This window comes from Puntigrus tetrazona, chromosome 5 (assembly GCF_018831695.1).
Source record: "Puntigrus tetrazona isolate hp1 chromosome 5, ASM1883169v1, whole genome shotgun sequence".
Classification (NCBI taxonomy): Eukaryota; Metazoa; Chordata; class Actinopteri; order Cypriniformes; family Cyprinidae; genus Puntigrus; species Puntigrus tetrazona.
In genome coordinates this window covers 16,010,449-16,033,864 of record NC_056703.1, presented here as the reverse complement: position 1 = coordinate 16,033,864, position 23,416 = coordinate 16,010,449, and the positions used below count along the sequence as shown (strand labels likewise).

General features: G+C 38.6%; 2 protein-coding genes across 7 annotated transcripts in view; one reads left to right on the top strand and one right to left on the bottom strand.

The window, feature by feature from the left end:
- rtkna (rhotekin a) overlaps positions 1-19,079 on the top strand; it is a 52,076-nt gene extending 32,997 nt beyond the window's left edge. For 3 of the 4 annotated variants that reach the window (XM_043238846.1, XM_043238847.1, XM_043238848.1), the window contains exons 2-12: positions 7,199-7,398; positions 8,213-8,274; positions 9,746-9,799; positions 10,495-10,612; positions 10,768-10,992; positions 11,567-11,661; positions 12,211-12,317; positions 12,410-12,538; positions 13,934-14,099; positions 14,355-14,459; positions 15,889-19,079. In XM_043238846.1, coding sequence (XP_043094781.1) covers positions 7,199-7,398; positions 8,213-8,274; positions 9,746-9,799; positions 10,495-10,612; positions 10,768-10,992; positions 11,567-11,661; positions 12,211-12,317; positions 12,410-12,538; positions 13,934-14,099; positions 14,355-14,459; positions 15,889-16,511 — 1,884 coding nt within the window. In that variant the 3' untranslated portion in view covers positions 16,512-19,079. Of the gene's footprint in view, positions 1-7,198; positions 7,399-8,212; positions 8,275-9,745; positions 9,800-10,494; positions 10,613-10,767; positions 10,993-11,566; positions 11,662-12,210; positions 12,318-12,409; positions 12,539-13,933; positions 14,100-14,354; positions 14,460-15,002; positions 15,094-15,888 lie in introns of all 4 variants that reach the window. The other variant, XM_043238849.1, reaches the window with a different exon arrangement.
- A 370-nt stretch (positions 19,080-19,449) lies between these two features.
- si:dkey-40c11.2 (drebrin-like protein A) overlaps positions 19,450-23,416 on the bottom strand; it is a 28,630-nt gene continuing 24,663 nt past the window's right edge. For 2 of the 3 annotated variants that reach the window (XM_043238845.1, XM_043238843.1), the window contains 7 exons: positions 23,185-23,290; positions 22,601-23,080; positions 22,084-22,512; positions 21,917-21,991; positions 21,147-21,268; positions 21,019-21,070; positions 19,450-20,946 (listed from right to left, as the gene is read on the bottom strand). In XM_043238845.1, the coding sequence (XP_043094780.1) occupies positions 20,810-20,946; positions 21,019-21,070; positions 21,147-21,268; positions 21,917-21,991; positions 22,084-22,512; positions 22,601-23,080; positions 23,185-23,290 (1,401 nt within the window). In that variant the 3' untranslated portion in view covers positions 19,450-20,809. The remainder of the gene's footprint in view (positions 20,947-21,018; positions 21,071-21,146; positions 21,269-21,916; positions 21,992-22,083; positions 22,513-22,600; positions 23,081-23,184; positions 23,291-23,416) is intronic. The other variant, XM_043238844.1, reaches the window with a different exon arrangement.

Here is a 23,416-nt window from a genome sequence, read left to right as displayed (position 1 = left end):
TAAACATGCTGTGTTTGGGTATGAAGAGAGGATCAGTGCTACTCTGAAGCCTGGAGCGTGCGTGTGTAGATGGTTCACCATTCGTGTGTTCGCCTGTGGATTTCGCCTGCGCTTGCCTGTTTCTGTTCAATATGCTGGGATGGTTTCTAATAAAAACATTTGATTTATGTCAGAGGTTAATTCAGATCTTATGGTCCTGTGGCTAATAGTTTTAATTCCTTATTGAGAGTTGTATGCATTACGGTTTGCAATAATTAACATACAGTTAGAAACAAATAGATTTTTAAATATTTCTTTCCAGTTACCACACATAATTGAAAAGGTGATGGGGAAAAGTCATAAATTTATTGTTCAGAAATATGAATGAACCCTAATAAAATAAATAAATCTTATTAATTAATTATCAGTCTGTTTTTAATTGCATCATAGTCCTTTAATTCTCAAATGAACCAAACAAATGTTAGTGATTACATTATTACATAAAGCAGTTATTTTCATTTGTGCAATCACAGACAGACTTTTACTTACTAGAATATTTGTAAAACAGTCTTGTCCAGACAAGATCTATTAAATCAAGTGGTGATTCTTAATTCTGCAGACATTGCAAAAGCAGGTTAAGTGAGGTCATCTCAAACCACTGAAGAAACTGTAGGCCAAGTAGATGGTTTAGGGCCCTTTACATTATTTATAGCTGATTTCAAAGTTTCACTTAAGTCTTTGTCACAATAAAATTGTATGTATAGCATTAATGTTATGTAACTCGACAATGGATGCAATGTGTGCAATTTAAAGGGTAATGTATAGATCTAGTAATTGTAGCCGTCTATATTACATTTTTAACCATTTGCAGAAGTGTTAAATCCACAAATTTGGATTTCAAAAGCTTTTATTCTCCTCGTGGAGGGAGATATGGCAGCAGCTCAAACACGCACCGACATCATTGCTTGCACCGATTCCCAGATCGCACACAAACACCTACACAATATCAAAAATATATTTTTCATCACAGATGTGGGCTGTGTATAGTCAAAGTTCACCGCTCAAAAATGCACATGTACGCACACACCCCTTCTTTTTTCTGTCTCAACCTGCGCAACTCTCACACAGACGCCTCTTTTTCTCCAAACGTAAATTTGCACACACCCTTTTTAGTTGTCCAAAACCAGCTGTGCTGGAAAGCTTCTCGCCTTTGTGTGGGAACAGCTGGCTGGAGAGCCATAGTCACGCACTGTGCAGTTTAGCCTGGCCTCTCACACATACACAGCAACATCTCAAATGGCCCATTGTGCGCTAATAATGAGACTTGTGTATTGCTGTGCAGCTTAAATAGGATTCCATTTTGTCCCACGCAGTACTAACAGGGTGAAATCTGTGTGTCTGGAGTATGGCTTGCCTGTTGAGGCCGTTATTTTCCATAGAATCGTTGCACACGAGGCAGCTTCCACTGGCAGTTTTTCTTCAGTATTTTGGTAGAGTTTTAAATGCTATGGCAGGGTTAACGCAGGTCAACTGATCTTTCCCCACAGCAGCTTGGCTGCCAAAAGACCTGTAGTGTTTCCTCTCAAACAATGCTACTACCTTTCCTGGTTGTCATAGAAATTTAGCTCTTCAGCCTCTAGAGTGGATTATCTGAGTCTGTAGTCACTAGGTGTTTATCTAACATTTTTTGACGTTTTTTTTTCTGTTGTGATATGAGCATATGAGAGTTGTTTTGTAGGAATATACTGTTGCATATTATTTTAGTTTTTTCTGGACCGAAACCGTAAATTCAGGATGTAATTGGCCAAAAACCGAAACCAAAGATGCTTTGTAATGGTTGTTTATTATTTTATTAAATCATTTTGTACGATTTTTTAATCTAACACCGTTTTAATGATACTGAATTAAACAAAAACACAAGCCTATAAAATATCCACATATTTACTGAAAGCAACAGAACTGGACAGAATTTATATTAATAATGGTAACACTTAATGTTAGGAGTGAATGCACTCTGAATGAACATGAACTAACAATGAACAACTGCATTATCATTAACATTAAATACTGTAATGTATTGTACATTGTTCGTTCATGTTAGTATACTACATATAAATTTCCTGTCAGAGCGTTATTTGAACGAACTCTTCTTTATGAGCTTTGTTATTTGAGCGGACTTTAAGAATGAGTGGTAGTCTACTAGAAGCACATTCATTGAGTGGAATACTGAGTAAAGCGCCAAAACGAGGACGGGGCGCACCATATATTGTTTCATATTATATAGCCTATTTTCAGCTTGTATTTTCGGTTGTTTTTCTCTTATGGCCAAAAACGAAATATGCCATTTCAGCTGACATTTTGGTGCATCCCTAGCCATTTTGATTTATGCATTTTTGATCAATAATACAGTAAAAACAGCAATACTATAGAATATTATATCTGACATTTAAAAAGTAATGAAAAATATGAAATGACTAACTTTTAAGACTAGATTAAGCAGTTTATACAACTGGCCCCTGGACCTGGAGTGTAAGCTAGACAGTATGTCATCCGTTCTTGTAAAAGTGACTTGTTATTATGACTTGTGTTTTATGTAACTGGATATCCTAGATTACGCAGAAGGAACTGGCTTTTGCCCTGCAGAAAACTGAATCATCAAACCTTTACTCAGTCATTGATGTCTTTTTTGCCCTTTCCACCCCCATGTGGCTAATTCCCAAGCTTGTTTCTCTACATTTACAACCGTATCAATGGGAAAGTCCAATACTGTCCTCAGTGCCGGCTTGCACCACAAGAGCAAAAAAAGGAGAGCTGGGATTGGGTGGAACAGACGGGGAAGGCGGGTGCATATTTGTGGTTGACTAATTGGAGGCTGACAGGCCTTGGTCAGTGAAATCCTGTGCGTCTGTGGGTGTGGTCAGTGATTTGGCTTTTTCAATTGGTGTTTTGCCTTTGGGTGTCACCATATTTTCTTTTTACTGTGAGAGAAAGTCAAAGTTCAGTAATACAGAAGAAGAGTATGTGTGAACTTCAGTCAAAAGCAAATTTGGTAAAGTAGCTGAAGAATATAATACGACCTCTTTCGCTTATTTAGTAATCTCCCTTAGTGTTAAAGGTGATGATAATTTCCTGTGTTTTTTCAGGCGTTAATGGGCCATTTTCCAAAGCTTCTTAGGTTCGCACCGACGCACCCATTTAACCAGCTGTGAGCAATAGCAATCCAGGTCATGTTATGTTTTAAACTGGTTAGCGTAGCCCAGAAGATTTCATTCTCCTGTCTCTTTAACATTGCAGTTCAGGAGTCACAGCTGCTGCTGTCAATCAGGAGAGCTTCACACAGATCCGCTGCAGCCACATTTTTCTTGACAGGAAATGACCTCAGACCATCTGAGTCCTCTGGGAAGAGCAAAAGATTTTCTGAGTAAATTTGGACTCATCTGAGACGTTTAAAGGCAAAATAAGTTCCTAATGACCAATGAAACATCAGTGCTGCTGTTGCTCAATTTGTCAACACGGTGGATTCTCTATCGTGATGAAATGGTATAAGCTCTGATTGTCTGAAAATTGATACCCTGTTTACTGATGTCGTTGTGTATGAAATGGGAGATAGGTCAAAGTTTAAGACTTAGCTTCAGCGTGAGAAACAGAACAGGCAAAACAAACAAGTGGATAACCAGAGAGAAATGTCCTGCAGGACATCGCTTGATGCTGTGAAACCCTTAGATGGCATATTAACTTCACATTGTTATTTAGGCTGGATTAGCTCACAACGGCTAATGACAAAATGTTAGCAAAACTGCTTTTAAAAGTGGCAATTTGGTCACTGTCATATGTGCCAGCTTTTCATAACAGTAATAGGCTTTTCACACTACACAAGTGGATTATGGCCACTTTTAACTTGGATTAAAGCAACATTTCACACTTCCACGTAATGTAGAAAGAGAGCTAGCGCTGTTTTTAACCATAGGGTATAAATCACTGCTAAGCTAATAGGGAGAGTTTCTCGAAAGCTAGATATGTTCACATAGACTAACTGTCAGAATGAATCCAATTTGATTTCAGATTCTACAAATTCTGCTTATATGAACTTTAAATATGGCAGTTGATTAAAAACTTTTATACACTAACATGAATCAAATGATCTAGCATGATGCTAACACGGGGCTTTTAAATAAGTAGAAACAATTTCAAGTGTGAAAGGTCTTTGTAAATATTTGGGCTGAAACGACTCAAGTTCCAAACATATTAATGTGATTTAGATCGAATCAGCAACTCATTATCTGGCTCCATGTGGCTGGTTTTTATGTTTACATTCTTTCATTTGACATTACAAAGTTGTTAGTGCGCATTCATTATTTAAGGTGTTTTCAAGGGGAAGGGCTTCAAAGTTTTAACCTATTCTCTAAAGACCGTATAGTCATTTCCCATGACTTATGTCCCCTGACACTGGAAAAATGTGCTTCCGATATTCCTCCTTCAGTTGTATCGCCACGTTTTACATGTCTCGCATCCTCTGGAGGTTTTGAGTGCTTTGAGAACAAGACCAACATCATTGTGTAATTATTAGTAATTAAAGTCCAAGTAGTTAGCTTGTCTCACAGCAATAAACCAGTCATTTTCCTGGTGGTCCTGTAGCTGTAGGGTTTTGGGGGTCTCTGAAGTGTGGCGGAAATTAACATGCGAGGCATTTGTCACTGTAATTACAGACTCATTATTTTTTTCATACTCTTTCTTGCGTCCTCTATCTTTCTGACGACTTGGGGAAGATTCCATCTCTCTCAATTATTCCCATCTGGGTTCATTTTCAACACTCACGCTTCATTAACAGGGAACAGAGCGCTGGCTGTACTCTCCTCCCTCCTCCTCTCATCGCTCCTCCCTCGCTCCCTTGCTCTTTCACACCCTCCGCTGCCAGCCCGCCACCCTTGCTCACACTTACACACACACACACACACACACACACACCGGCTGGCGTGCTGCTCTGCCCTGGCACCTGTCACAAGGGAGGGTGGCGCTTGGCAATGCTGCAATTGTGTTTGAAGAGTCTTTGTGTCATGTGGTAGTGTATTTACTACATGCTAATTCCTGCAGCGCTAACTTAAGTGTTTATTTTCACTACTGTTTAGAATGCCTTATACTGTTTAATAGCACTAGGCTACAATTTTTTTTGAGAGATAGTTGTATTAGTCTCGCCAAGACCTTTATTTGATCAAAAATACTGTATGTTAATACAAATATAAATACTAATATTAAAATATTTTTAAATGTTATTATCATAATTTAAACTAGCAGATATATATATAAAATTGTAATTTATTCCTGAAATAGCAAAGCTGAATTTTCAGCAGCCATTACTTTAGTCATCAGTGTTACATGTACCCTTTGTAAGCATCCTATTTCTGCTGTAAAACAAAAAATAATTAATCATTAAAATCATAAATGTAGTCCCATGCCTTAACACAAGCCATATATATGTTTTCAGTAATGACTGACAAAAATGCAAACAAACAGCACTTTTTAAACCTTTTTTAAACATCAATTGAAATGTCAATAAAAAAACAACATGTCATGTATACGCCAATAAATCATATTGTGGCACAAGCTGGAATTTCATTTGACAGAAGTAAGTGGAGAAGTAATTTCCTGGTCTGATTCATAAATCAGTTTAAAATCTACATAGCCACTGTTTTTTTTTATTTTTTTTCAGTTTTGTTAAACAAGCCTGAATGGACTTTTGTGAAGTGTTATTTGCAAGCAAAGAGCAATTACATTTTTAAGAAATCGAATACAGAGAGCCACTCCATGCAGTGTGTCACTGCTTGCTGTACTGACTGTGTTTGGCTTGATTAAGTTTTTGCTACTACTGCTAGTACTATAAAACCTTAAGAAACTAATATTGGATCTTGTTTACACAATTTAACAAAGGGTCCTAACTAACTGATAACCAGCAATTTCCATGCTAAATGTGAAAGTAATTAACTGAATTGAATCTTTTGCTTGCAGGTTTTAAATTGATCGATATCAGTATCATCATATCAATTACAGATTGTCTGTCTCTTTCTCAAACACACTGTTTTCTCCAGCTCTGCTCTGACAGCGTCTGTGTTGTCTGTGTACAAGCAGGATTTTAGTGGCAGTAATTCCCTGAGCTCTGAGTCTGTTAGGAATCTTAAATGGTCACGTCTGGTTTGTTGTGCTCAGCCTTCCACAGGAGGTTTTGCTTTTAAAGCTCATCTAGTCCATCTTTTACAGTATACAGTCTGTTGCAGTGAGCTGTACAGCAAACCTCATTTTCCTTTGAATGGGTGATCTTAATTGATGCCTGGTTATAATGAGCTTCTGAAATTTGCACACAAAAGAGGGTTTTTGGGATGTTGCCATGGCAATAGGAGCCCCAGTGGATGTCAGAAGGGCTAAGAATATGAGGGTCCGAGTTATGTCACTTAAGAAAAAGTGACCTGTAGTTCAGTGGCTCAAGGTTATTGCCTCATTTAGTCAGATTAAAAAATATCTCTAATTTAAGAAACAAAATAAACCTTGATGGATGGAAGAACAACACATGTAAAATATTTTCAAACATTGAAAATGCATCTGTCTCTCACAGCTTTGTTTTTCTCTTCAAATTTAACGTCATCTTAACAAGGCCCATGGCTTAAACTGACTTCTGTTTCTCTATTTAATGCTGACTGGCTCTTTTCAGCCCTTTCTCTTCCTCATTCATTTTCATGTAGACTTAAAGCTAAATCCCATTCCAGAGTCAATTTAAGTAACAGTACTTTATTCGCCCATTGGAAATCCTCAGTCACACCTACCTCTATCTTTCTTCTTTTCTCCCCAAGCTTCTCCTTTTGTTTCCTTCTTTATCCTTATTCTTATCTTCTGCCTGCGCTTCATAATCCAGCCTCAGTCTGAGAAACTGGGAGTTTAAAAGATTCTCTGCCTCCCCTTAAATGCTAAATATATTGTCACATCCTGAAAGTTTGCCCTTCTCTGTCCATGTGTAAATGATTCGGTGTCCTGCTCTGTAGTTGTTTGGGAGTAAACTGAAGTCAAGAGGTCAGAGCATCTCTTCCAGCTTGTTAAGCCTCATGTTCAATTTCATATACCACTGCATTGAGACAAACACCGAGCTGAATCAATCCTTTATGTCTAGCTGAGTACAACGTTTAATCCTAGGAACAAGCTAGAGTTTAGCCTCTGTTTTGTTTTGTCTTTTCAGGACAGTGACATCCAGAAGAAGATCGACTATGAGATCCGGATGCGTGAGGGCGCATGTAAGCTGCTGGCCGCATGTTCTCAGAGGGACCAAGCGCTGGAGGCCTCCAAGAGTCTCCTCACCTGCAACGCCCGCATCATGGCCTACATGTCAGAGTTGCAGCGCATGAAGGAGGCGCAAGTCATGCAACGGGTCGCACGCAGGTCAGCGCTCACATTTGATTTATTTCGTTCAGTTTGTGTCAACTTAACAAAGTTTGGTGAGACAAAATTAGATTTTGGGGTGTTTCTGATGTTTTATAAAAGGTAAATTTGATAATAGGCCAGATTCTTAGGGTCAGGCATATCTTTTATACTGTTAGCACAGGTAGCAAATATAAATTTCAACTATTTGGCTAAGCAGAGTTTGACCATCTGTACTTCGGCACAGACAGTATTCAACACTTAAATGCTCTCTTACTAAAAATAGCAAAATGTATTGGTTAAAGTAAAGCAAATTGAGCAGCTACAGAGCACACGACAGCAGAAAATAGTGTTAAGGTCAGAAAGAGTTGAACATGTTGAGTGCTAATCTCAAACGCTGTATCACACTAAAGCTAATGTCAATGTTACATGTTAATTTAAGGGGAATACAACAAGGTTGTCCTTTTTGTCACATTGACATGTGACACAATACAAATTTACTTAATATATATTCAGAATAATTAGCCCGAGAATGAAAATTCTGTCATTAATAATCATATTTGGACCACAAATAAATTAAAAATATATATTTTTTTGTCTTCCAGTTTACTATGTTGTAAAGACAATTGTACTGTCATTTTGAACCTAATGACAGTATATTTGTTTTATTTTTTTGAGCAGCAACATTGGCTCAGTATTATACATTTAGAATAGGACTGTGTATTTGTCTGACCATTGGCAGATGAGGTGAATGCTCAGGAAACGCCATTGTTAATTAGGACTGAATAATTTTATGCATTGTGGTTTGTATCCTATTTTTGTATCCTTTTTTCAGGTCTTCTGATGCAGGTCCGATGGATGACCGTTCCCCATGTAAAGGCAAAGTAGCCATTTCAGGTATGTTTACAGAAAAAGAACATATATATATATCTGAGCTTTTGTTTATCAAAGAATCATGATAAAAATGTTTTACAGTTGCAAAATGATTAAGCTGCACAACATTTTTCTAAACATTGATAATAAGAAGAAATGTTTCATGAGCACCAGATCCTCATATTAGAATGATTTCCGAAGGATCATGTGACAGGAGACTGGAATATTCATCTTTGCCATCACAGAAGTAAATTTCATTTTAAAACCATGTTAAAACAGAAAACAGAATAGTAATAATATTTCACAATATTGCTGTTTTACTATATTTTTGATCAAATAATTACAGCTTTGGTAAGCATGAGACATCCTTCAAAAATTATTAAAAATATTGCTGACCCCAAACATTTGAATGGTATACAAAAACAGAGAATGTTATATATCTTATTCTCTGGTTTTGAGTCTGTATATTGTGCGTAAATCATGCAAACCAGTCTGTTTATATGGGTGTCTGAACACTAAATCACACCCCTGCTGTTTTATATATCAGCGCCTGTGTCCCAGTCTGCTTGGGGCTTCTTTTACGAGTCGTCCTCCCCTCCTCACTGTCTGGATCTTTTAGAGGGGCCAGCTCTCCTCTAAACACCTAGTGCTATTAACTCCCGGTGCAAACTCCTTGACTGCACCCATGGCAATCTGTGTTTGGGAGCCGTAGTGAGAGGCCTAGAGGGCTGATACTCAGTAAATGCTGTAATTATGACGTCATTATGAAGAGTTTAAAAGCAGACCTTATAGACCTGCTTCAACATCACATGAACACTAATGTAAACCACACTCATATACATCCGCACAGATGGAATCAACACAATTCTCTGGATAATTCTATCCGGTGATCAAATTAAATGAAGTGTTTATTAAACCAAGAAACATATGGTGGTGCATTCACAGAATTTTATCAATGACCAGCGTTCCTGTTCTGCAGAAATATTCCGTGCTTTCTTCAGCTTCTGATTCTGTGAGGGATTCCTGCTCGTGCACCATCATTCCACTTAAATGCATGAAGACTGTTTATCATATAGTTCATCCCACGCACATACAATCTAATGTTCCCACATGCAGCCCCTGTTTTTTTTGCTGTCCATCAGTTGCAATCAGTACCATATTAACTGTTCCTTAAGAACCTCTGCCTGTTATTTAATGACGTTCTGTCGTTATCAACAAGACTTGTTAGACAGACCTTGACAGAGGAGCTCATCCAGGTGGGCTGAAGTGATGAATGCGGTCTCGATGTAGTGGGTGGGCGGGCCAGTATGGTAATGATTTATATTGGCTGGTAGCATGGCGTAAAATACCAGATGAGTGTTGTGAACGTATTTTTCTTTTGATTGACACAGAGTGGCAGTCGGCGTTGGTTGCTTGCAGCTGTGCGTGACGCTGAGCGTGTGTGCGCGTTATAACCTTTTGTTTCACTCTGACCTCCAATTCCTCTGTTTTGCAGATCTACGGATACCTCTAATGTGGAAAGACACGGAGTATTTTAAGAATAAAGGAGGTAATGTTTTTCCTCTTCATTCTGATACGCAGGTTAAATAACAGTGCAGGCCGTTTAGAATATATTTGATCCTAAGAACCCTTTGTACAGCATGCGCTCGTAAAATTCTGCTCAGACACACTGCGCATTCAGTATGTGCATTACCGCAATAACAAAAAAAACATTTATTTATGAAGCATTTAGGCCCAGCAAAGCCCTTTGGGTAAACAGAATATTATTACTGGCGCTGGAAACCTTTTCCCAGACAACAGTGACTAATGCAGTTTCGCCTAAGGTGCTTAGAACAGCTGATAGAGATGACATTATGCTGATGAATGTTACACAGGAACCCACATGCATGTGTTATTCTCTCATGGGAGAGCTTTTATGTGTGCTTTATCCTGTTAATGGCCACATATATTTTAATAGCCACCGAAATTATTAGGGCAAAGGCGTTTAAGACCGGTTTTGTCACAGTTATTCATGTTCTACAATTTGTACAAGGAAAAAAATACACTGATATGAATGTTGCCCTGAGCAGGAAAAAGCAGGACAGCACACACACAGGTGCAGGAGTAAATGTTTCCTGAACGAACTGAGCCGCTCTGGGGGATTTTATAGGCACTGGGCCAAATATGCAGCTACACCGGTGAAGACATTACAGCAGGTGTGACTTCTGAGTAGAAATCATGTAAATGTCTTTCTTTATTCTTCAGAGCTGCATCGGTGCGCTGTGTTCTGTCTGCTTCAGCTGGGTGGAGAGATCTTTGACACGGACATGGTGATGGTGGACAGGACGCTGACAGACATCTGCTTTGACAACACAATTGTCTTGTAAGTTGAACTGTTTCTGAATGTATTCTATTCAAATATAGTGATTCATTTTGGTGTGACTTCCTAAACGGCTACAGCTGTATTTTAGTAATATATTGCTATTAAATGTGTGTACTAATACAAAGTGCCTGATTCATGCTGTTTCCTGTGTGCAGTAATGAGGCCGGTCCAGGGTTCGAGCTGCGGCTGGAGCTGTATAGCTGTTGTTCAGAGGAGGACTACTCAGCAGGCAGCACACCGCGGAAGCTGGCCAGCAAGCTGAGCTCATCTCTGGGAAGGTCAGCAGGAAAGAAAATGAGGGCGGCCTTGGAGCCCGGGGCCTGCAGCCCCACTAGCAATGGAGGAGGAGCGACAATCCTGCTGCCTGTGCCCTCTGTACCGTAAGTGTCTGAAAGTTTCAGGTCGACAAGATTTGTTTTTAAATGTCTTTGAAAGTCTCTTATCCGTGCCAGGACTGCATTTATTGGATCAAAATATAATATATGCAGTAAAAACCAATATTGTGAAATTATGTTGCAATTTAAAATCACTTATTTTGATATATTTTTTAATTTAATTTATTTCTTTAAGGGCAAAGCTGCATTTTCAGGAGCCATTACTCCGGTTTTCAGTGTCCTTCAGAGATCATTCTGATATGTTATTTGGTGCACAAACAATGTTTCGTATTATCATCAATGCCACTTTTTGAAAAATATAATTTGTCCTTGTTTAATAAAAGTATTAATTACTTCTAAAAAGTGTTACTGACCCCAAATTATTTAGAAGCACTAAATAATCATAACAGTACCTTATTCTTCTGTTTCAGGGCTTTTCTAAACAAATGATGTATACTATAAATGTATTCACTATTAATTTGGTTGCTTCATTAGTGTAATATGAATTTATCAGGTTGTTCATTTGATTGACAGTCATAGTTAAATGTTGGCGTATTGCTTTCTCTTATTGTGTTTATAGGGGCCCTAAATATCATCTTTTGGCTTATGCAACCCTCAACCTCTCTCACGTCCAGGACAGCTTCCGCACACATGACCTCACCATCACAGGAAATGGTGAGCTACTGAACCCCCTTTTAAAACTCCACATCTTTATTTAGAAAACGTGTCAAAATAGCCATTTTTTTTACTTTTAAAATTACAGTTTGGAACATCAAAGTAGCCTTCGGCGATTTTCTTTAAAGCACGTTAGTTTTATGACATGCTAGTTTTCTTCACGCTGCAGGTAATCAATTACAGACAGGCCTGCAGTGTGTGTGTTGTCGACGTCTGTCAGATTTATTGTGTTAGGGTCATGCTCATAAACTTCTCTGGATGGCCAGTCATGGTGTGTGAAGGGCCAGTAAGAGGCGCTTACAGGCGTCTTTATGTGTGAAGAGTTACTGCAGACATACTTACGACCCGAGTGTGGGCTGCTCGCTCTCACAGATGATAGTTTACTTTGCTGCAAAATATGTACTAAAAATACAGGGTGCAAAACATGATGTCATTTCAATTTCTTGTTTACTTGGGTTTTAAAATACAGCTTCTAACTTAGTAAGTCACGCATTCTTTTATCTCACTCAGTAGTTACCGTCTCGTTTTTTTCTCTCTGTCTCTCTGCAGAGGAGTGTTCGTTCTGGCTGCCTCTGTACGGCGGTGTGTGTTCCCGACTGGCGGCTCAACCTCACTGTATGACACAACAGATGATGAGTGGCTGTCTGAGGGTAAAGGTGTGTTGGAAACACATGCACTCGCTCACTTCAATATCATATTTCCCCATTTCAGTTTTCTTTGGCTAATGTTCTCCTTCCTTTCTCTCAAGCTTGGAGGTGAGCCACAAGGATGGACAAATGTCTATGGCGTTTTAAAAGGAACAAATCTCTTCTGTTATCATCAAAAAGAGGACATGGAGGCCAACGTGGAGCCTGTTTTAACTATCGGGATTAACAAAGTAAGTTCTGTCCTATTCTGTAAACTTCGAGCATGCACATTTAGGCACATGATATCAGGGTCATTTTTCTGCTTTTGGAGATGTCATGAGATATTTCTCTTTGGGAATATCTTGAAAGCACTCTTTCAAACGGATTGTCTTTTTTTTTTAGAAAGAGATGCTCTTTTGTCGTAACGTTTTTCATTGTGTCAGACGTTATGAAAAGACGTTTTGTTTGCCACGCACTGGGTCTGGATCTTTCAGTGCCCCTAGAGAGCTGCGTGTCATGAGCACAAAGAGCTTGTTTTAACATCTGAGAGCTTCACTGTGAGTCTGCACATTCCTCAGCTCTCAGGTGACTGCTTTGCGCTGCACATACTTTATTTGTGCTCTGCTGCCACCTACTGGTTCGAGCTGAGATCACTAGTTCATCCTGCAAAACGTGCAAAAGCTTCCTCCGCAGGTATTGCTATTATACACTATTATTGGGAATTCAAACAAGAATTTTATGCCTAACTGAGTAGTTCGGAATGTTTTAAAAGAAAAAAACTGAAAGCGAAAAAACTAATATTTTACGCTATATTCTTTAGATATTATAACAATGTGAATTGTAAAATGTGTACCCAACCAGTCTTCATTCTGAAATGAACTTATGTCAGCCTGTGCATTATTCCATGGCTTCACACTATATAGATGAATTACATAAATTACATTACTTAAGTTTAAATGATTTTACATTGTTAGAACAAATAGACAGTAGACTTACATTTAGTCACTTAGTAGGCACTTTTTTCCAAAGCGACTTACGGATAAGGACAATGGAAGCAAACAAAATGCTAGACTCAGTGTGGTCAGTGTTTCAACACAGAATGTTTAGTTATTTGCTAAAATTTATAATAAAACCATAAGATTTTGGCTTTAATACTGTGATATACTGTAATATACATTACACTTCAGAATTCAGGGTCAGTGAGATTTTTGTTCTGCAAGGACATATAAAATTGAACAAAAGTTGTTACAAAAAAAGTTATATTTTAAAAAACAACAAATCATTCAAAACAAATGCTGTAATTAATTGCTCATTCTCATGTAATGTCATCTTCAGAACACAAATTAAGAGATGAAATCTGAGACAGCAATGCAGCTGATACGTTCAAAGCCCAGAAACCCAGTAAGAAAAGCGTTAAAATAGCCAATGTGACAGTAATGGTTCGCCCTTGACTTTACGAAGTTAACGAAAATGCTTTTTGTGTGCGAAGAAAACCACAACAACTTTCTTTTCTTCGACACGCATTCCCAACAGTACCACAAGCTGAAAAAAAGTATAAAAAACATGCTGATCCCAAAACACGTAGTGTATATTATATGATTTTAACCTTAGTAATTTCAGTTTTTCCAATGTATCTTTCATCTCAGGAGACAAGAATACGGGCCGCAGAGAAGGATCCTCACAGCAAGGCACAGAATATCTGTATCACTAACCAGTATGGAGGAGAGGAAGTGACGCACACGCTCGCTGCAGACAGCAGAGAAGACACCCAGCGCTGGATGGAGGCCTTCTGGCAGCAGTTCTATGATATGAGTGAGTATATCAATTCTAAACTTACCGTGAAAGCCGTACGCAAACCTATACATTACTGAGCAAAAACCCTCGAGTGGCTTTCTGCTCTTGAGAAGCGGCGACAACAAAAATATGCTAAAACGCATATAATTGAAAAATAATAATAAACTATTTGCATACATAAATTATGCCAGGTGATATGATTCACTGGCCTGATTGTGAGTTCAGGGCGCTTGCCGGAAAAGTTGAACTAAAAGCCGCTTGCTCCCTCTGCAGGCCAGTGGAGGCAGTGCTGCGATGACCTGATGAAGATCGAGCTGCCCTCCCCTCGCAAACCTGCCATAGTCACACCGAAGCAGGGCTCCCTGTACCATGAGATGGGTGAGTGTGTTCACACACCTTTTTACACAGTTACAGAGGCTGGAGGAGAGTTTGGAGCTCTAGATTGCCACAAAATAAAGCCAATCGATGCAAAAAACCAATAACCGAAGTAATGCACAAGCACAGATAATGCCAGTGAATCTAACATTAATGTGTGGATTGAACTGCATGTCCTCATCCTCTGTCAGATCTGAGTCTTTCTCTTTATCAATTGATCTCCTTTAACTGCTAAATTGAAAGTTTGCTGTTTCTGACAAACTGACATTCTTTTCTTTCTCTTCCATTGTCTATTTTCTCTGTGGTTTTTATGTCTGTCCCTTCCTGTCTGTTTTTTCCCCCTCCTCTTTCACATTGATTTTTTTCATACACTCTTGTATTTTCCTGGATTCTTGCCTTACATTTTGTAATCCAAACATCCATCCCATACATTCCCCAACCACTCTATCATTATTTGGTCGATATATAAACACTCATTCCCGTGCCTTCCCCACAACCCTGCATTTGTTGGCCCCTCGTGTGTTTTGCTGGCCTCCACCTCCTCAGTGGCCCCTGCATCCGGTGAGGGGCTTTTGCTGCAGGATAACGCTGTCTCTGCAGAGATCCGAGCTCTGCTCTCCTCCTATTACAATGACAGGTGAAGTAACTGATGAGAAGTTACCTGACCCCACCTTCTGGCCCACATGATCTCAACTGTTTTTGTCACCAACAACTTTTGCTTCATGTATATATCAAATACAGTTTAATTAATTAATGCACTAAATTATTATTATTGTTGTCATTGTCGTTGTTGTCACCGTTGTTGTCTGGAATTTTCTAGATAAAACTATACTAGATTGATATTCATGGTTTTAATTTAGACTTTTATTTTATTTAAAAAATTACAAAAATATATAAAATTGAAAAAGAAAAAGATCAAATAAAATTAGTAGAAAAACAATTTGGTAACGAGAGTAAATTTATTTTGATTATTTATTTGATTTAACAAAATTACTTAACATTTTTATTCTAAAACGTGAAAATATAATAAAAATAATTAAATGTGAAAGTGTTTATATATTTTTTTTTCTTTCATATTTTTGTGCACATTTTAAAGCTTTCTTTAACATATTAATTGTTAAAGTTCAATTTTTTTTATTATTTAAATTATTTGTTGTATTATTTTAATTTTAATAGCTTTATTTTACTCTTATTTTATTTCAAATAAAAATATGCTTTCATAAGATTCATCAGATTCGAACAATTAGCTTACCGGTGCTTTACTGTTACAAAACACATCCCAAAGCATTTGAGGGGATTTAAGAGATGGTTTATCGAAACACTAATAATGAAGCTTGCAACTGAAAACCAGCTGTCAAATAAAATGAAAAAAATAATCATTTTTTGGAAACACAAGGGTTTCATTCTGGCTACCGCTTGTCTTCCGCCACAGTTATTGACACGTCTGATGACATCGGAGCAGTCACCGACATCCTGGCCCGTCGTATTGAAGAGTTTGAGCTGAGGGCCCAGCTCGGATCTCCGCCTCACTGGATGGCCATGTTTGACGAAGATCCCCCGAGATCCCCTCACAACCATCAGCGCCTGCCGCCCCACTCGCCCAGTCCTCGCCTGCACAGCCGCCAGCCCCGCAGCCCACGCTGCCACCGCACACCCGGCCTCCTCTCCTCCAACGCCAGCCTGACCTCAGACAGCGACAGTCCCACCAGCGTCAGCCCCTGTTTCCGGCAAGCATGGTCCCCCGACGCCTCTTCCTCCTCCGGGCGCTTCCGGCCCCGTACCCTCTCACTGGACGCCAAGCTCTCCACTCTACGCGGCCGGGGCTACGGTGGCTTCCGGTGCAACTGCCAGCCGCCCACCTCCAGCTCCGCCTCTCCTCGCCCTGCTCAGACTGCCCTGTCCTGCTCCAGTTCCACTTCCAGCAGCAGCTCCAGCGAGGGAAGCAACAGTCAAGAGTCAGACCTGGGCTTCTCTCGACCGTCCGGCGCTCGCCGCAGCTTGAGGAACCTAAGAGCTAAGCTTGACCCCAGGAACTGGCTGCAGAGTCAGGTGTAGAGGTCAGACTTCCAGACTTCCAACTTTCTGTGTCTCCCTGGAAAAAACTGGAACACCCGAGGTCATGTCTGTCATTGTGTTCTCTTTACATAATAAGAACTGAAGTTCTTCTGCCTTTTAAAGGAGCCTCAACAATGGGAATTCAGTACTATTAGTTATATAATACACTACTAATATATAGCATTACACATTGTCTCTTCATGAAAAGCTGATTGTTTTAGATCTTCGGAGAGTGTTTTATGCGAGGCAGACTCCTGGTACGGTGGTTGAAGCAGTTCTTCTGGTGTTGTAAGTACTTTTTGGCCAGTCGTTGTGTCTGTGTGCGCTGTTTCAGATATATGCTTTAGAAAGTGCAGTCAGGATCAGATCAGTTTTCATCATCACTCACATTGAGGCTGGCAAAAACACTGTCGTTTAAACGTTCGGTGTCCGTTAGATTAAAGATCAAAGTCTTTTATGCTCATCAAGGCTGCATTAAATTGATCACAATTGCAGTGATGTTGTGAAATATTATTAGCGTTTAAAATAACTATTTCAAAAAAATACAATATTTTAAAATCGAATGTATTCCTGAGATGGCAAAGCTAAATTTTCAGGATTATGACGTAATCATCCTGATATGCCGATTTGGTGCTTAAGAAATATTAGTTATTTTTATCAGTGTTCATTTTTACCATTTGTGCAGATTTTTATGTATTTAGGTTTTTTTTATGATTCTTTTTGTCTTTACTGGCATTTTTTCCATCTATTTAATGCACCCTTGCTTAGTAGTAAAGTATTGATATCTTAAAATCGTGTTGATCCCAAACATTTGGACGCTAGTGTATTTCACGATCCGTGATCTTGGAAACATAGTATTAATAACCTAACGTGTAAAAGTTAGCTTAACTTGACAGATGTAACACAAGCCTGCAAAAAGAAGGTCTTATAATATCAGTTTAATAATATCAGCATTTTTGTCACTGCTCACTCCTCACCGTTGCGGATGTGTACTTGTATGGGTTTTTAGACTTCTATCTTTTGCTTTGGATCCGGTCACTCAAAAGCAGCATTTTTCATTAACGGACATTTGTGGTTGTAGAAATGCTAGACGTGGCTCCGTTTAATCTTTGCTTAAAAGCGTCTAGTAATAGAAGGGTTGCGGAGTTGCAGTGAGCAGTATTTCGCTGGTCTCTGCTCTATGTAAAATGAATTATGCTATAGATGTGATTCATATCTTAAAATACATGATTTGATGCATATTTTACTACAGTACTATGTTTTTTTTGTGACACCCGACTGAGGAAAATTGCATTACAGTATCTGCTAAAATGTCCGTCTGTTTGCATGGCTTCGGTATATATGCAAAGGCGCAGACGTCACGAGACTCTGTATTCAGGTTTATGTATAATGATGGGATATAATGTGACTCCGTTTACTACCTGTGACTGCAAAGACCTCAGGATTACTGTACATACCTTATCTCACTCGGCAAATGTGAACCCCTATCAGTAAGGAAAAGTCACAAAAATCAGAATGCACATTAACTAGGATTCAGCACAAGCAACGAAACTGGAAGCTGAACGGTTTGGGTGCTACAGTAAAATGGCTGTCTGACGGAGAAGGGTTGCAAAGGCACTACTATGCAAAGCTACAACAGCTCTTCTAGATATCATTTACATCAGCGGTACATGCAATATTTTAAGGTTTTCCTTTTCCTTGTCGGCTTGCAGGTCAGTTTTGTCGAGCACTTTGAGTGTTTCTGTGTCACACGGCATCTTCCAGCTCAAATGAAGTGCGCATTTTCTTGAAGACAATTGTATTAGCAATATTTACAATAATGAAACTCTAGTTGGATAGCTGTTATTGTGATTTCTGTAAAATCTCAGGAGTGAAGTTACAGTCCGTCTTGCCATTAAAAAATATTAAACGTACAAGTTAACATTTCTGTAATTCACAAAACACGCTCAACGGGCTCAGTATCTTAGTCATCTGAAACTGTATTGATTTTTTTTTTTTCACACGAGGTTAGCAAATGATAAGATGGGGACACATGGTTTCTTTGTACAATTACATGTGGAGTGTATTACAAATCGGAAAATTGAAAGTCTTGAAATATTATACTAACCTTTCCTCTTAAATTCAGAATTAGCAAATAATAGTATTACGATGCCACAAAATGAACAGTTCTCACTCGAAGGGCCACTGACTTGTATTTAAAAACTGTAAATTCATTCAAACACTGTTTGTTATTGTAAAGTTTTGTAATTTTCATTTTGTGCTTTTATTAAAGTTGTATTTTACCATATTAATTTTTGTTATAAATAAAATTATATTGACATTTTATCAGACGAGTAAAGCTCTAACTATCCTGGTAGATAACATTGAATGTTAACCTGGAGGTAAGTTACACTTCAGCAGGTGGTCTGCATGTGTTAGGACACATAACTAATAGATTCATGTACAATAACAATTTATTGTAAAGAATTACCTAAATTAAAAGTAAACGGCATTTGTGTGTGTGTTTGTGTAATTTTCTTGATTCTTGCAGTGCTTGTTTCAAATGATTAAATGTTCCAGATAAACTCATTGTGACCCAAGTGAATCCCTTTAATTTGATCTCATGCATTAATACACAAGTAGCGAATATGGTCTCTTAATGATCATAATACTCAAAATAGTATGTCTCATAAAGTCAGTGTGGGGGCTGTGCAGCAAATTATAAACATAAAAGCATTATTGCAGAATGTGAGAAAAAAAATCATCGTTGTTTATTACAATAAGAAATGACTAACAGAGAGCATAGAGTAAGTTAAATGTGTTGGTGATTCTTCTATTGTTAGAAGGACATTGTTAGTTGAAAAAACAACCTATTACTGAAATCTAGTTACACAAGTTAAATGGATTAGACAAACCCTCTCTAGAAGAGACAATACCTATATTCATGCTCGGAGATAAATAAATAGAAAAAAAGTTTATTCGAAAGCATTTTTCACAACAGTGAAAAGTCTTTACCGTTAAAAAGTTTAGGGGTCAGTAAGATTTTTATTTTTTGATAAAAATGTTTTTCTTCAGCAAGAACACATATTGATTGAAAGTGACTGTAAAGACATTTCAAATGCTACAAAAGATTTATTTTGTACTTTCTATTCATCAAAGAATAGCAAAAAAAATAATAATAATCGGTTTCCACAACAATATTAAGCAGAACTGTTTTCAACATTGATAAAAAATATTTCTTGAGCACCAAATGATTTCTGAAAGATTATATTTTATATTGATATTATATTATATTATTACTATTTTTAAAAAAATGCAGCCTTGGTAAGCATTAGAGACTTACTTAAACATTTTTAAAAATCTTACCGAACCCAAACTTTCAAACAGTAGAAAGATTAATTGAATTTTGATGGAAGGTTCAGAGCATTTAAAAACATTTAATGGCTGCCAAGTTTAGTCTTACGATCTTGTGTTCGGCAGAACAAAGAAATTCATATAGATTTGGATGAGTAAATGATGACAGAATTTTCATTTTTGGGTGAGCTATTTCTTTAAAGTCACCACACTTTGAGCCATTTAATTTGCATTGGCTTCCATAATAGCAAAGCCTTTAAAATGTTATACTAAAACAAGTATAGAGAAGCACCTTTCTCAAAGGTTGGAAAAAAAAAAAGCAGGACCCACTAGTATGATCCAAACTTATTCTCGGCATTGATAACTTTTGTAGCATCTGCACACCTACTGTATGCAGTTATGACAGGTATGCCATTCACAATGCTGGCATGTTACACCTATTTCTATTTTACTGGTACTATAACACAGTACTAATTCTGAAAAAAAAAAAGAAAAAAAAAGGTTTCTATGCTCTGGACCAATTGACGTGACTGAGTAAATTGGATTTATGTGTAAAAAGGCTTCAACTTAAACTGAAATCTGTTCTCCGGTAGACACCGCCACCACCTTTGGTATCATTTGGTAATGATAACAGGAAAATTGGTATGTAAAATGATAAATGATGTAACATGTAAATAAAATGATGATAGTTTGTGTACAGTCGTAACAGAAATTCTACTTAAGTATTTCGGATACTGAGATCCTGATGATCACTGGAGTCTGAATTGGCGACTTTGGCTGCTTGTTTTGGAAAAGGAATCGTTGGCCAAATTGTGTCTGTGAACATTTCACTTCCAACCCTTTTCCTGTGACTCTCAGTCTCAGAGTACATGGTACATCCTCATAGACCAGGTTTTGTGGTTCTTAGTCCCTGAGAATTGATAAAACGAAAAGGGGGAAGAGGAACCATCTTTAAAGGAAGGTCTTTATATGGTCTCTACATAGTTGGCAGGAAAGAGACCCTGGCGCCCATCTTTGCTGGAGCCCCTCCACCACGCTTTGTCGATCGTTTCCACATCGCTGATGATGTCACCAGGTTCAAAAGAGAGCTCAGTGTCGTCCTCTGTGAAGAACACAGATGTTTTAAATGATATCTTAATAAACAATAACTGCCGCTGAAGCAAGCGACGCTAACCTGCTTGGTAGTCATACAGCGCTCTCACACGCAGAAGCCTTTCTGGTGATGACTAGAATAAGAAGGAACAACGTTTTAGTACTTTATTGATCACAATCATTTTTAAAGATGTCTTTTGAACTACGTACTTCGCCATTCTCAGTCACCATCTCCATTTGGATTTCATCATCATCATCATCTTCCTCCTCACGATTAACCGTGTAACAGTAGCGCTCGGGAGTGCTGTGCTCAGACACATCGACATCCTCTACTTAAAAACCAAACAAGATGCTTATCATTTGAATACGCTGGAATACGCTGCACAATCTTGCCCAGATCTACAATCACCAATTCCAGAGAATCAGACCCAGTCTGCAGATTTTGAGCAGTCAGACATTACAGAAAATCACACACAAACTAACAATGTATTTTTAAACCCTGATTCTGCCAAGTATATTTTTAGCTGATTTTGGAACACATATTGCTTTCATTTGTTTCTCAGAGAAATGAGCCACAAGTTTCTGTGTGAGTCTGTCTATCTGGTCTCATGGCATAAATACGTACCAGTAAGTATATAAGAACTGAAAGTTTCTAATGATAAAGTGCAATTTTCACACAATTACTTGAAGAATGTCAAGTGTTATGTTATAAATGTTATGACTTCAAAACAATATAAATATGCTGGGAGATAAAAAAAAATGTCATTGCTGTTGACCGGCTGACATCATGTCTTAGTACCCACCGTCGGTGCGAATGCAAACCTTTACATGGTATTGGGAAGTAGATCCAGCAAAATCGTTCCAGTACTTACTGTACTTTTAGTTCTGGAACTAAAACAGTGCGAAAGGCCCTATATTTATGATACCAGGTTGGTGTCTGTTGTGTTCAGAATGTCTTGAAAGTCTAGTTATCTCATTACCTGTACCATTCATTGGTCTGCCACATTCATCTTCTTCAATCACCCCATCATACTCTGATGTATTCTCGCAAGACTCTGGACGCAGAATGAGAAACAAGTCAGTTACATCCTAACCATAAAATATTCTTCATTTATTCACATTACTGTTACATCTGTGCTTCCATCACCTTGGTTCTCTGGTAGGTCTTCATCATCTTCATCATCTGAGACCGCTACCACATTTCTGGGCTCCTCAGGTGCTAAACATTCCACATTTGGCTGGAACTCCTCAAACTGTGCAGCAGGCTGCTCTTCTGGTTCATTCTCAGACTCTGACTCTGGTTCTTCTTGCTCCTCAACCTCCATCAGGGGGCTGATGACAGTCTTCACATCCTCAGTTTCCAATTGTTCTTCTACAGCTTCTTCATAGTTTGTAATGATCTTTGTATATAAAGGTGGAGCTGACATGGCTGGAGTTTGCTCTGGTTCCTCTACCTCTTCTACTTCTTCTTCTTCTTCTTCTTCTTCTGCTTCTTCTTCTTCGACAAGAACAGACTTGGCAGTAAAGTCCACTTCTGGCTTTGGTTCACAAAGAATTCGAGAGCTGGTTACAACCTCTGTAGAGAAGAAATTGTCAAGAGAAGAAATCATCACTCTATAGGACCATATAGATCTTTTACTGAACAGAGACCTAAATTAACTTACCCATAGTTTGCTGTGTGTTATCAGAGAGTGAAGCTGGAGGACAATTTGTTGCGAAGGTGAGCTCTTCACTGCTGTCATAGGTGCTAGACTCAGATCTATCATGACTGTCCAGCAGCTTTGGAGATGCAGGGGAAGCTGAATTGTGGATGGGGACTTGAGGAGGTGGTCGGTTAGGTGGTGATGACTGGGGTGGAGGGGGTCTGGAGACAGGTAGACTGGGTGGAGGTGACACAGGTGGGACAGAGCGTAGAGGGGGTGATGTGGGAGGAGAGGTTTGAGGATGCTGTGGTGAGGGGATCGTCTGGTATGGTGGGCTAAGTGTGGTCATTGAACTTTGGGAGGAAGTGGATAGGGTGCGTGAGAATGGAGACCTTGCAGATGGACTGAGAGGAGATGTGGGACCAGAAGTGGAATTGGCCCTTTCAAAGATAAAGGCTGTGTCTGTCAAACTACGTTGGTAGCGACGGAATGGAGATTTGCCTGAGGACCAAAACATAAACACAAGTCAAACAAACTTCAAATTATTAAAATGAACATTGTTAGCTTATAAAGTTTTATAGGGGTTCTGAAGGCCATGTTTTTACCTGAGCGTGGTGATCCAGGGCTTGTAGAATTTTGCGAGGATGCTGATAACTGTCTGAAAAATTCCCTAGGATTGATGGTGCGCTGGGAAACAAGAACTGCTGCCTCCTACAGGTCAAAAGAAGATGTATTATTCAATACAGCAAAAATGTGTCAGTGTTGATAAACTAATTGATATTAAAGGACTGGTTTTGCTGCTGGACACTTCTGATATTTCTGATGGATATTTCTGAT